This window comes from Serinus canaria, chromosome 1A (genome assembly GCF_022539315.1).
Source record: "Serinus canaria isolate serCan28SL12 chromosome 1A, serCan2020, whole genome shotgun sequence".
Taxonomy (NCBI): Eukaryota; Metazoa; Chordata; class Aves; order Passeriformes; family Fringillidae; genus Serinus; species Serinus canaria.
In genome coordinates, this window is record NC_066314.1 from 23,420,340 (window position 1) to 23,433,392 (window position 13,053).

Consider the following 13,053-nt stretch of genomic DNA (forward strand, 5'->3'; position numbering starts at 1 on the left):
CAGCAAGACCCTGAGAAACATCCCCTGGAGAGGGGCAGGGCGGGATGCTCCGGGGATGCTTTGCAGTAGTGGGTTCAGCTCAGCTGCCAAAACCTTCCTCTGGAAAGAATACTGAACAGGATGGCTTCAGTACCCACCTGGAATGGCAAAGGACAGCCCCAGGTCAGGATGGGCAACAGCGCCGCGTCTGAGAGGTGCCAAAGCACTGGGCCTGGCTGCTTTTGCACCAGTCTTTTTTCAAGGTCTGAAAACATGCCTTGAAAATTAGGCAGTCAAGCAATGGCTGGCAGCAGAATGTTTCCCCAAACCACTCCACAGGGGAGGGGGAGGGAGAGGTGACTCCTCCAGTCAGCACCCCCAGCAAGGAAGAGACACAGTTGCCCTTCTCTCAAAGACTTCAGGTGGTTTAAAGGTCTCACGGATCAGGTAAGCCAACCCACTGCAACTCCCTATTTTTCGTCCCTTCCACAACCTCTCCTTTCCTTCTCCTGCTGCTAAACCACGGGGGTGGATAGGGAGGAGAGCGATGCGTGCGTGGGGCCCGGGTAGCGCGGTAGCGGAGACACTCCCCTCCGCCACCATTGCGCGCCGGCCGCCCGCGGCGAGGTCCCGGCTCCCCCCTCCGCCTGTCTCCGGGCCGTCGTATGGAGGACGGGGAGCGGGTGGGTGGGGAAGCCCGAGCGCCCGGCGGCGGGACTCGCTCGCCTCTGCCGGCTCAGGGGGCGGCTCGGCTCGGCTCGGCAGCCCCGCCTGCGCGGCGCCGCAGGGGTTAAGCGCCCTCGCTGCCGGCGGGATCGCTGCCGGCGGGGAGCGGGTTAAGCGCCTGGCGGCGGCGGCTCCGCCACTCGGCTCCGCACCGCGCTCCGCGCCGGAGCCGATACAGCGGGAAGATGGCGACGGAGGGAGCGAGCGGCGAGCCCGGCTCTGGCGGGCGGGAGGACTCGGCGGCCACGGCAGCGGTAATCGGCCTGGCGGGAGAGGGGGGTGCGATCCAGCCGCGGCGAGGAGGGTTTCCCCATGCGGCTGGGACGAAGCGGTGCCTGGAGACCTGCCTCCGCCGCTCCGTCCCTCCGCCCTCCTTGTCCCCCGGGGCGGGACGGGGTTCGCTGTGGGACCCGCCGCCGGCGAGCCCCGTCCCGCCCCGGGCAAGAACAGCGAGAGGCGCGGGGTGTCCCCCCCCCGCGGGTCTCCCTCTTCCCTCAGCGGGGGCGGTGGGTTCTCGCCCCCATTGTTCCTTCCCGCTGCTCCGGCGCGGGGAACGTCGTGCGGCGCCCGTGAGGGGCATGGAGGGGGCTCTCCTCCCCGTCTCGCCTCTCCCGCACCCGCCGCCCTTTTCCCGCTGTGCCCCGGCTCTCCGGCAGGGCTGAGGCGCTGACAGCGGCTGGGGCGGCGGGACCTGTCAGACCGGGGCGGGGGGAAATGTTGCTCTTTAACCCTTTGCCGGGCCCACAAGGCGCTTGGCTTTCGCCTGCCTCTCGTGAGGCGTTTTCGGCGCAGAGGCACGGTCCTTTTCCCCCGCCCCGAGTCCCCGTCCCGAGCGCCGGGAGTGTGGAGACGTCTTGGCTCCCAGGGCCCGTGCCCCAGGGGCAGGATCTGGCTCCCCGCTTAAAATATCCTCAAAAGCCGAGCAGAACGCCCTCCCTGCCGGCGTGTCCTCTCTGCGGGTGGGTGAAGCGACTGGGAGGGAGACGGAGGGATGCGGTGCGGTGCTAGCCGATGGTTAAAGCGGTATCCGGGGGAGGCTGCGCTCCCCTGGGCCGGCTCTGGGCTCCTCTCTCCTGCTCCACACGCCCCCAGGCAAGGCTGCAAGGCTTGTCTTCTCTGGCGGTCTGCGCCTCTGCTGGGCCGCGGCTCCTCGCCCGTGCTCTGTCAGCCCGCGGCTCTCCCTCTCCCGCTGCATCCCAGACCTGGCGTGGTCCAGCCTGTCTGGGGACTTACCCGGGCGAACCAGCCCTAGGTACTCGCCTGGCCGACAGCCGCAGGTCCAGAGTCAGGCTGGAGCTGCTCGGTCTCGTAGCCACATGCGAAGTTCAGGGCAGTAAAGCCGCGGTGGTGCCCGATCTGATTGGGATCGTTCCTGAAGGCGACGACTCCGGAAGCTAGGGGCACTAGTTTCTCTGAAATTTAGGTTATTGCTAGCATTTTATTTGTTATTATCTTGTTTACTTCCAAACATGCACTAGTTCTTATCTGAAACCTTGTTCCAACTATGTATGTAATTGTCCTTGTGAGTCTTAAAATCTGCAGTGTTGTGGAAATTCAGTTTTCCTTTAAAAAAGCAAACCTTATGCAGTGCATATTTATAACATCGATGTAACGATGTTATAAATACATCGATTAAAACAACGATGTAACGATAAAATTAATATTAAGTTAAGAATTACTAAAAACAAGCTTAAATACATTAAAGCCCAGATTTTCATCAGAATTATTTATACTAAATTCTTTAGTATATTCATATTAATACCACCTTAATTTTCAGTTTTGATATATCAAACAAGCAGCCTGTAATCAAGTAGCACTTCAATATTGCACAGTTAGGCAGTGGAGTATAAGCCGCTCCATATAGGCAATTTGCTATAAGCAATTTGGTGTTCTCATTGTGAAAGGTAGGAGGGCTAGCTCTCCACTGCACACTCATTTTAAAATATGTTTTTAAAAGTGAAGAGATGCTAGCATGTCAACTGTGTGTTTCTCCCTAACAAAAATAATAGCTATACATGACCAATAACAAAATATTTTTAAATTATTGCTTTCCTTTTTAATTTACCTTCAGTCATTAATTTTCCTTTCATGTTTTTTTCCTTCCCAGTATAAACATTTCATTGTTGATTAATTTTCTCTTGTACAAGAAAATAAAAAGAAAACCCCTGTGCAATGTTTTTTTTTAAAATACATTTATAATAACTAAATAATTATTTTGAAGGGTTAGTATGAAGGGTTAGTATAGCTTTTCTGTCTTTAAACTAGAGATACAGACTTATGAATTGGATCATCTGGCTTACTTCTTGGATGACCAGAATCATTCAGATGACTATTTTATAAGTCACGCTAAACTTCAACTTATAACCAAATATTGTTTTCAGTACTGATATAGGTTAGATTTTATTGGGGTTTTAGATTTATTCTGGTTTTTTTTTTTTCTTTTAGTTCTTAGAATTCTGATTGCACAAATGGTGCACTAAAATCTGTGAGCTTTTCTGAGCTTTTTCTGAAGAAACAGTATTTGTATTAGTAATGTGTTAATGTGTAACTTTTATGATGTAAGCAGAAGGTGTGTGACACAGGACAGTGCAATAGGGTTTCTTGATACTAAATACTATTCTTGTGTCTTGATGAACTATCAATAACATCACTGGAAAATAAAGAAGCACTGTAGAAAAGGAAGTGCTTTACATTCACCAGGGAATTTGACTGCAAAAGCCTAGACTGTTCTTTAGTTTGTTATTGTTATTCTGAGTTTTCTAGGATAAAGCACAGCATTTGCTGAGCCCATCACTTCTTTCCCACAAAATACTGGTATTTTTATGGTGGTAAGGATGACAGGCAAAAATGGCAGGGGAGTGGTTCTGGTCCTTTTTCATACCTGCTCAGCATGACAGCACTGAAGTCACTGAAATTGTGTTGATGCAGCTTGGACTAGAATTGAGAGAAAACATATGTGTGTGTTTTAAAACATCTTTGAATGACTTCCATCTGCCTAATGTCTACCAATAATGATTATATAATAGCAAGAAATAATCCAATTTGACAGTCTTTTTTGTCGAAACATTGAACATCAGCCTGCTGTGCAGAGAGGGTTGGCTTGTCACACACTTCAGCTTCAGTGTAGATTTAACAAAGCCTATGAAAAGCCTGTTATATCAAACATTAACTCTGTTGAAATTGTTCAGTAAAATTTTTTGGTTTGAATTTGCTTGACCAGTGATCAAAAGCATAAATGTTATTTTCTCCTCAAAGACAGTACATTCAGCTGTCTGTAAAGCTGTATGTGTAGCAGATATTGATAGAGTGAAATACTGACTCCACTAGAGTGAGTAAGGTTGTTGCTACAAAATTGCACTGAAAATGTGTGCATACCCCAGAGGGTCTCTCTGGGTTTCTGTGGGTTATGTAACAGTACAAAAAAGTTATACTACATTAAAAATTATCAATACCAAAAAAAAAAGAAAAAAAAAAAAAAAAAAAAGAAATTCCAAGATACTTTGTGATGACATTGTGGGGTATTTTATACCTAGCTTTGTATATTCACTGTTTATTGATCTGTAAGAATATTAGTAGTAGAACTGTCGTTCTGGTCAATGTAGTGAAATGCTAAATTATGGCTTGATCATATCAATTATATAGGCTGATTTAGATCAGTTGGAAAGATTCTTATCTAAAAACTACTGCGAGTAGTAGAAAATGAGACCATGGCCTTGAAAAGCAAAGACTATATCTCTTACAAGAGATTGCATCCTAGAAAATGGTCACTTACAGAAGGACCATTAGCAACCCTCTTTTCATCTGAATACAAGTTTTCAGTGTTGCATGATCATTCAGAGAAGTTATTTTCTTGTAGTCAGATGTGTGATGCCATTGTGTTTCAGCATGTAGGTGACATGCAGAGACAGCACAGTTCTGTCTGTTCTAGTTCTTCTGCTTCTCTGTGGTGAGAGACTGGTCTCAATCCATCTTGCAGTGACACTTCAAGCCTCCTTTCTTCCTCTCATCCCCCTTCTCCAAACTACAGCACTGCCTTTTCTATGCCTTCTACTCCATGACCTGCAGCACATCTTCTCTTCCTGTGTTGTGAAGATCTTTGGGGATGAGAAAAGAAAGCCACTGAATGCAGTCCACTTTGTAAATGTTCCTTTCTCTTCCAAGTGTGGACTGTCACACTGTCTGTCATTAGAGGTGAAGTGCAGAGGTGAAAATTCTGAGCCAGATATGTGAAAGTTACATGGGAGGTGTAAAGCTGATGGATGCAGTAAGTTCTGTTGTTTTCCCAGCTGCTTTGACTTCATTTGTGTGAGCATTGTTTTGGCCTCAGAGGGGGTATACCAAGATAGGAATAGAGTTGGAAATTGGGACAGGAAGAAAAGATCTCAGGAGGACAGCAGTTTGCAGTCTAGTTGTGCACCTACTCCTACCCAAGAAAAGGAACAATTGATTTTAAACACCTGTATAATCCTTGAACATATAAACCAGAAGCTGTCAAGTCGGGAAGGTGTACTGGTATGTACAAGTGATATACAAGTTAAAGCTTTCTTGGACATTGTTTTTTGGTTCTCTCATGGCTCAAAGTAAGGTGTAAAATTCTGGAAAACAGAGATAACTTCAATAGTGTGTACCCATATCTGTATTTAATAATTTACTAATTGCCTTCCATGTGACTGATTTGGAAACAGCTTGCTGAACAGAAATTGCCCATTCATTAAATCTAAGAATTTAAACATGATTATAGAAGATTTGTGGGCCTCAATCTTTATAGAAGCCTAACTTGCAGTAAACTAAAAAAATGAAGTATCTTTGTGGATTTTAATAGATTGCAGAAATGTTTTAACAGCTGTGACAATATCTGGGTATGTATAAAGGTCAGTGTCTTAGTAATTTTGTAGGGGTTGGGGGCTGGTTGTTTGGGGTTTTTTTGTTGTTGTTTCCAAAACAAATTTCCCAGCTCTGAGGTATATTTGTGGTTAATATTGAAAATGTTAAAAGTTTTGCTGTTGGCTGAAGCCAAGAAATCCCACAATAGCTAACCAAAACCTCCCCCACACCATTTAAAGAAAACTTTCTGATAAACCCAGAACGCTGGAGAGGTGTGCTTGAGATGGGCAGAATAAGTGGGTAACTTCTAGTGTTGAACAATCCAATAAAAGTCACTGAGTTAATGGATGTTATAATTAAATGCATATACAGAACCCTCATGATCCATTAGGTATGACTATGAAATTTTATGAGTCTTGAATGTTAACATCAGATGATGTTCTCTTCAGCAAAAAATTCCATATTAGTTGGGGAGCAAATTCAATGACATTGCTTTTCCTTGAAAGATATTTCTTTGCTTTCAAACCTGTTTCTGTTACTAAGAAAATTTCTTAAAGGTTATATCTTCTGAAGTTCATCTTGAATGTGGTGGGAAATTGACATGTATTTTTGCAACAGATAATTTCTGGTGAAGCAGGGGATCACAGATTCTTACCCTAGTTCAGACTAAAGAACAAGCCTTCCACAGGCAAAGCAATAAACTGTGGTTTTCCCTGAAGTGTTCATGAATACTATGTGGATATTATAACCACTTATTTTAGCAGTCTCTCTGTTTGCAGTTTTCTTTATTAGAAAAGGGCTATGATTCATCTGACCACATACCCACTTCCTTTTATAGTTGGTGGGGTGAAGTAAGTGGCTAGAAAGAATAACCTGTTTTAAAAACAGGTTTGTGAACTTCACTGTTTTTGAGTGGAGTGACTTAGGCAGCTGGCTCTTGAAGGTATGGGTAGAGGTGTGAATGGGTTCAAACCACTTAAATTTAGGTGTCTATGTGTATGCACAATATTTAATATCCTATTACAGTCAGTGGAGCCATGAGCAAATAGTTCTGCTGGTGGTTAGCTGAATAGCTTTTTTTGTATGTTTGGGCTGATTCTACTCCTTTGGAAATGAAGGAACATCAGGCACCTGGCTTGCATAGCTGGTACCATTAGGTACCTCACTCACATACATACATACAAGACACACCTTTAGTGGCCCATATGGGATACTCTGGGGCATCCCAGCTGGACTTCTGCTACTAGTGCTGTTGGCATGGATGATTCTCCTAAGTTCTGTATCAAAACTCTGCTTGTCCCAGAAAAGCTCTGATTCCTGGGACATTTCAAATCATAATAAGTAGTTCTTGATACGAAACTAAAGAGAATTAATGAAAGCAGATATTTGTACTTGATCAGATGAGTTGTACCTGGGAAACATACTTGGTTTTGTAAAACATTCAAATCATGGTTGTGTTTCTTTGGTGCAGTTATTTCATGGGACTGGCAGATGAGGGGCCATCACTATCCTCGAAGTTTATTTTGTGTAGCCTAATAAGTAATAGCAAACCTTTTTAATTTTCAGAACCTTATCTGGGAAGTCTGCTATGTGAATCCTCAAGAGGATTCTGCTGTGTATTGATGAGAACTCAAATTAAAATATGTAATAAATTTAGATATGTACCTTTCCCTTCCCTTCTGAAAATACTTCTTTTTTTTACGTTTGACATCTTTTCCCTATGTGTATTCTTGTAGACCATTTTTATCCTTCTCCCCTCCCCACTCCCACCCTTGCAGCCCTCAATTATGTTCCACAGGTTTCTTCCCCAAGTCCTGGATTGTTACCCAGCTCCATCTTTTAAAAAGCTTTCTGAGCAAGACGGAGCTTGTTTCCTATGGTCATTTGTATTTAATTCACAGCTAATTTGTTTTTTACCTTTGTTATGTTTAAGGAAAGTACAAAGTTGTGGCTTTTATAATTTACCTATGTCTTCCAGCTTCTGCTGAAGGCAGCAGAGTTTTTAACAGTTGCTGCGAAAGGAGAATGAACAGCACTTTTAGTTCCTGAGGTTGCCAGTAGGATCCACCAGGCTATGTCAGCAAAACCAAACTATTAACACTACCAATCTCTCAAAATTTTGGTGTTTTTTTTTTTTTGTTTTGATTTGGTTTTTGGTGTTTGTCGGTTTTTGGTTTCTTTTTGACTGGTGTGATGCGTTTAACTGTAAGACTTTTACCATTTCTCTAAATTGCTTTGCATATGAGAAAGACTCCAGTCTTTTCCTGTGCCTCATGGTGACCTTCCAATTTCATCTTCTTTTTTTTTTTTCCAAAGCCAATGGAGGCTGGAAAACGCCTTTCCAGTTTGATCACTGCTCTTCTGAGTAGTCCTTCTCTTGTTCAGAATTGATGGATTTTTCTTCCTTTTGGCTTGGCACAGCTTATTTTAGTCTTTAGCAATGGTAGTATCATTTTGCCTGTATGGTTTTTGTGACACACATGCAGGTAGTTGGAATGGTTTTAGCTAATTAGCAGTTTGCTCTATTGTTGGTGCACTTGCTTCCAGGCAGCACACATCCCTTACAAAACTGATCTGGAAGAATAACATGGAGTTTTGGAGACAGAGAAAACTGAAGTAGTGTTTTTCAGGTACTTTATTCTTATAGATCAAATAAAACAAACATTTTGAAATCTGAAGGAGGTAGAGGAAAAAGTTTTCTTGTGTTTTGGTTGTATATACAAAATATCTTCTAGGGCAACATATTCTCATATCTCTGTTATAAAACCAATACAATGGCTGGCTTGGTTATATAGTTGTTAAGTTGATGGCTAAATTTTTACAACCTGGCACTCTGCCACAAGTATTCTAACAAAACCCCAGGTGACACATAAGCCATGAGCTACTAATGCAGTCTTTATTTTCTGGAGATCTAAGACTTAGTGCTACAGTGGAAGATGTTAGGAAGATTACTTTTCTAGATCTAACCAGCAGCTTTTTTCTATGACTTGGCCAAGCAGTGCTGCATCTGAATAACAACTTGGGGCAAGTCTGCCATGACTGACATCTTGATCCCCAGAAGATGGCACAGAATGTTTAAGAGGGAGGATAGTTTTATTTCATCATATGTTTTATCTGTTCAAATCTTTAATACATTTTTACAACTGTGCTTGAGAATATTTCACATGTTTAAACTATGCATTTTGGTCCAGTTGGGGTATGTTGCAGCTCTTTGAGTGCAGAGATATATGAATGGGGAGGAGACACGGTAGCATCTTCAGTGACTGCCATGCACCCTCTTATCCTGTGTGAATGGATTTGATGTTGCTTATCCATAGTGAACAAGTTGAAGATTATATTAAAGTACTGGAAAAAAGTAGTCATTCCAATTTCAGAATTTGCCAAATAATGTTGGGAGAAAAAAAAAAAGCCTCAGTGTGCATAAAATTATTAATAAACAAGACCAGAAAAATTATGTTATTTTCTTTCATCCTAAAAAGAATTTTTCTGTTTGTGTGTCTCTTCTGGTTGATTGTGGTCAGTTTCATACTTTAAAACAAGAAGGCATCAGACGGAAGTAACTGACAGTAAAGGTGGTGATTCTACACAAAATGTAGTGTAGTTGTGCTGTGGAATGCTGTGGATGCTAAAATTACATAAAGATTCAAAAAGCAAGGGGGCAGGTTCACAACAGCTATGTCAGCTGAGGGCTGCTATATACAAAATGACAATTTCTAGCTCAGAAGGTGAGCAAGCTGAAAATTGCTGGAGATTGAGAGGGTATTTCTGAGAAGTATCATTATGGGCTTGTTTTGTTCTAGTCCTGATTTCAAGGCATCCCTTATTGACTGCTTTTGCAGAAAAGATGCTTGGGTAAGTGGGTTTTTAGCCTCATATGCTAGAGTCGTTTAGATATGAAGTGGTTTTGCTAGTTTTTATTTCATGTTTTTAAAATTAAAAAGAGAAAAAATAATTTTAATATCTTGTTGGAATGTCATTCTGTTAAAGTTTCTTTGTGTTTATTTATATCTAACCATAAATTGCCAGAGAGCACACTTAACTGCTAGTTTTTGTTGTCTTTTCTTATGTTCTAGTTCAAGTTGTACACTTGAACAAAATTTATGTAATTGCTTAATCAGATGCTTAGTTAAAAATCTCATCACTACATCACAGTATGTTGAAGAATGTCTCTGGTTTGTTAAGAATGTTTTCATTTATGTCTCAGATATTAAATGTGTCACCAGTGATGGTCAGTTGTTTGACAAAGATCTGCCTTTATACATATACTGTACTTTTGTGGATGCCCCTCTATTACTTGCTTTATATTTTTGGAAAAAAAAAATCCGTGTCTTAGTTTTCCATATGAAAAACAGAGACTTTATTATAAAAGAAGTTGTATGAAGAAACCAATTCCTATCCTTGAAGTATTAGGTTTTGTGAAGTGTTTCACAGAAGAAGGATGGTGGATAAGTGGTCCTTGTATCTCACTGAATTAAATTTAGTAATTAGAAGTGCCAAGTGTGAAAACTGCTGCAGCCAGTAGGTAAAATCTACTCTACTGACAGTAGATTACATGAGGAGCTGTATAAGTTTTGTGACTTTTCATTTTATATGTGTCCTTAGATCAGTGAGCATTATATAGAATTGTGAGGAGCACTGTGAGAGGCTGCTGCAGCATATATTGGAAAAAAGCCTTCAGAGAAACTGGTTGTTTCTCTTGATTCATTGGTATGGAGGGTAAGAGCTACTTTTTGGATTGCAGGAATAGTTGACCCAGGCAGCAAAAACAGAAGATAACTGTTGTTGAGGCCAAAGTTCCAGTTAGAATGGATGGCCCCATCTTCAAAACAGTTATGCCTAATAGAAATAGGGTGATTGGAGCATTTCTTATGAGGACAAACTGAGGGAATTTTTCAGCCTTGAGAAGAGATGGCTGAGAGGGGACCTTATCCATGTTTATCAGTATCTGAAGGGAGGGTGCAAAGGGGATGGAGCCCAGGCTGTGCTGAGTGGTACCAAGCAGTTACAGGAGAGGCAATAGGCAGAACCTGCTGCACAGGAAGTTCCACCTGAATATGAGGAAGAACTTCTGTACTGTGCGGGTGATTGAGCGCTGGAACACGTTGCCCAGAGAGGCTGTGGAGTCTCCTTCACTGAGATATTCAGGATCTGTCTGGACATAATCCTGTGCCCTGTGCTCTGGGATGGCCCTACTTGTGCAGGGAGGCTGATCTGTGGTACTCACCTACGTGAGGAAACTCAAGCCAACATATATTGCATGTAAATAGCTAAAGTTCTGGCACAGAGTTCTCACTAGCCATTTGTGCACCTCTGCGTGTTCTAACTGTAAAGTCAAAGTGTAGCACAGTAATACTAACACAGATCCAGCTTTTGGGTATTTTAGATCTATGGCCTTCTAGCCTGAGGGAAGAACAACTGTTCTGCCACCCTCTAGCCTTGAAAAAGTAGAAATGGTACTTGTCTTAATCTTTACTGGATTTTTCTTTACTGAAGTTAAGTTCCTGAGTAGCTTAATGTTAAGATTTTATGTGCTTTGGGGAAAATACAGTGTATCCACATAAACTGCTCACCTAATTTGGCAACAGATTACTTCACACTGAAGATAGCTGAGTGTTTGCTTTGCAGGGCTTTCTAGTAAATGCATCTACATTATAGCTAGGAGTTTAGTGTTTACCTTACAGGGAATAATAGCATATTGAAAATTAATCTGGGCAGCTAAATCTAGCACATAGAATAATTTTTTTCTCTCCCTGAATGTAATCCCCTTCTAAATTCATTAAGTGCCTATTTGTGTTAGCATTGTGGATGGTGAAAAACAGATTTGTATTAAATTTATCGACCTTTGTGATTTTGTGGATATTATAGCATTTTCCTCACCACACCTCCAAAATCCAGACTTCCAGCTTTGTAGTGTTTTCTCATATAGTACTTGGTCCTTTTCTCTTCATTCTTTTAGTTAGCCAACTCTACGCTTTTTAGATAAAGACTTTATGCACTACTTGAGATGTGGGTTTACCAGGCGTTTTTATATAGCAATAAAAGGAGGTTGTTCACCTGTAAGTGAAGAATTATGTGCCAGCTTCCACATGAAATAGCTGTCTCTATCCTTTTTCCAGGTTATTGATGAAGAACTTGAATAAGGCTGGTCCCAGAGGTGCCCCCTGCTTACCTGTTTCCATCTTGAAAAGTGGTTGTTACCCATGATGTTTGTTTCCTATCCATGAAGTGTCTTTTATTCCTATACATTTGGATGGGAGTTTCTGTATAATATTGAATATAGAACCTTGTCCAAAACTTCTGGAAAATTCAAATACTTTAGTGTCCATGTGCCTGCTGACATTGTTACAGAACTGTAGCAGTTTGTGAAGTCAGTTTGGTTTTACAGACTCTGTGCTGATATTCCCAGTGTACGCTGAGTATGTGCTCAGTGATTTTATTCATCAGTATAAACTCATTCTCCTGTCTTGCTCAGGGTGGCAGTCAGACCTATACCTATCTTAGTAACTGTGGAGTGGAAAGACACTGCTGCTAAGAATGTTAGTGCCTCTTAAACCTGAGCTGTTCCCTCCAGCCAAACAAATGACACTGCAAATAAGGCATGTACATGACACTGCAAATAAAGCATGCACATAAGACTTCTTGTCTTTTCACAGATCGTTCTTCAGAAGTTCCATTCAGCCCAGCGTGTGGTGGTAACTTGGTAGCTGTTTGCACAGGTGTCTTAGGTGTGCTGTGGTTAAGATTCTTTCCCCCTCTCTTGCCTTCCTCCCTGTAGTGCTATTTCACATCTGTTCCATTGTTTCAGCCTTGTGAAGCTGCACAAGGGAACTAAGTCACAAGGTTAGCCACTTTACCATTTCACCTTTATCATCCACAAGACGTTGCAGGACTGATCCCTTGCAAGAATTTGAAACTACATAATATGGGAGAGCTTTAATTTAATTACTTAAAAAAATAATCAGACTATCTGCTATTAATTTTGACTTTATATAGTACAAATAAAGACACTACATTTTGACAGCTATAGATGAATGTTGAAACATCTGTGTTTTACAGTAAATTACAGTAACTGTTCTAGTCAGTGTGCTCATCAGTGTTTTGTTTCTTACAGACAAGAGAGTTTGATGTGGATAACCTGAGCAAGCCAGAACTGCGAATGCTTTTGAGTGTAATGGAAGGGGAACTAGAAGCACGAGACCTTGTGATCGAAGCCTTGCGGGTAAGTTACTCAGTTATGGTGATTTGCTTTTAGGCTTTTTTTGAAATTCTCTTTTGCCACTTCCTTTGTACTGTACATAGACTATTGTTAGTGGAAGAGTAAATTGTGATTTTTAATGTTTTGGTTTACTATATCTCAGTAATCACAAAATATGTTCCTGTTAATTGTAGCCATTTGTTAATTCTATGTCATTTTGGTCTAAAACACCAACAAAAATTCAAACAAATAAGTGAAACACTTGTGATATTGCTTGCTCTTTAAATTATTTTATATTCTAAAGTCTGTTATTTGTGAAAGGAAGGAAT

General features: G+C 41.8%; 1 protein-coding gene across 3 annotated transcripts in view; it reads left to right on the top strand.

Moving 5' to 3' along the window:
- The first annotated feature begins 218 nt into the window (after positions 1-218).
- The window catches only part of CTTNBP2 (cortactin binding protein 2), a 77,309-nt gene continuing 64,474 nt past the window's right edge, over positions 219-13,053 (top strand). For 2 of the 3 annotated variants that reach the window (XM_030237830.2, XM_050986738.1), the window contains exons 1-2: positions 820-959; positions 12,641-12,748. In XM_030237830.2, the coding sequence (XP_030093690.2) occupies positions 891-959; positions 12,641-12,748 (177 nt within the window). In that variant the 5' untranslated portion in view covers positions 820-890. Of the gene's footprint in view, positions 427-819; positions 960-12,640; positions 12,749-13,053 lie in introns of those variants that run through there. The other variant, XM_050986745.1, reaches the window with a different exon arrangement.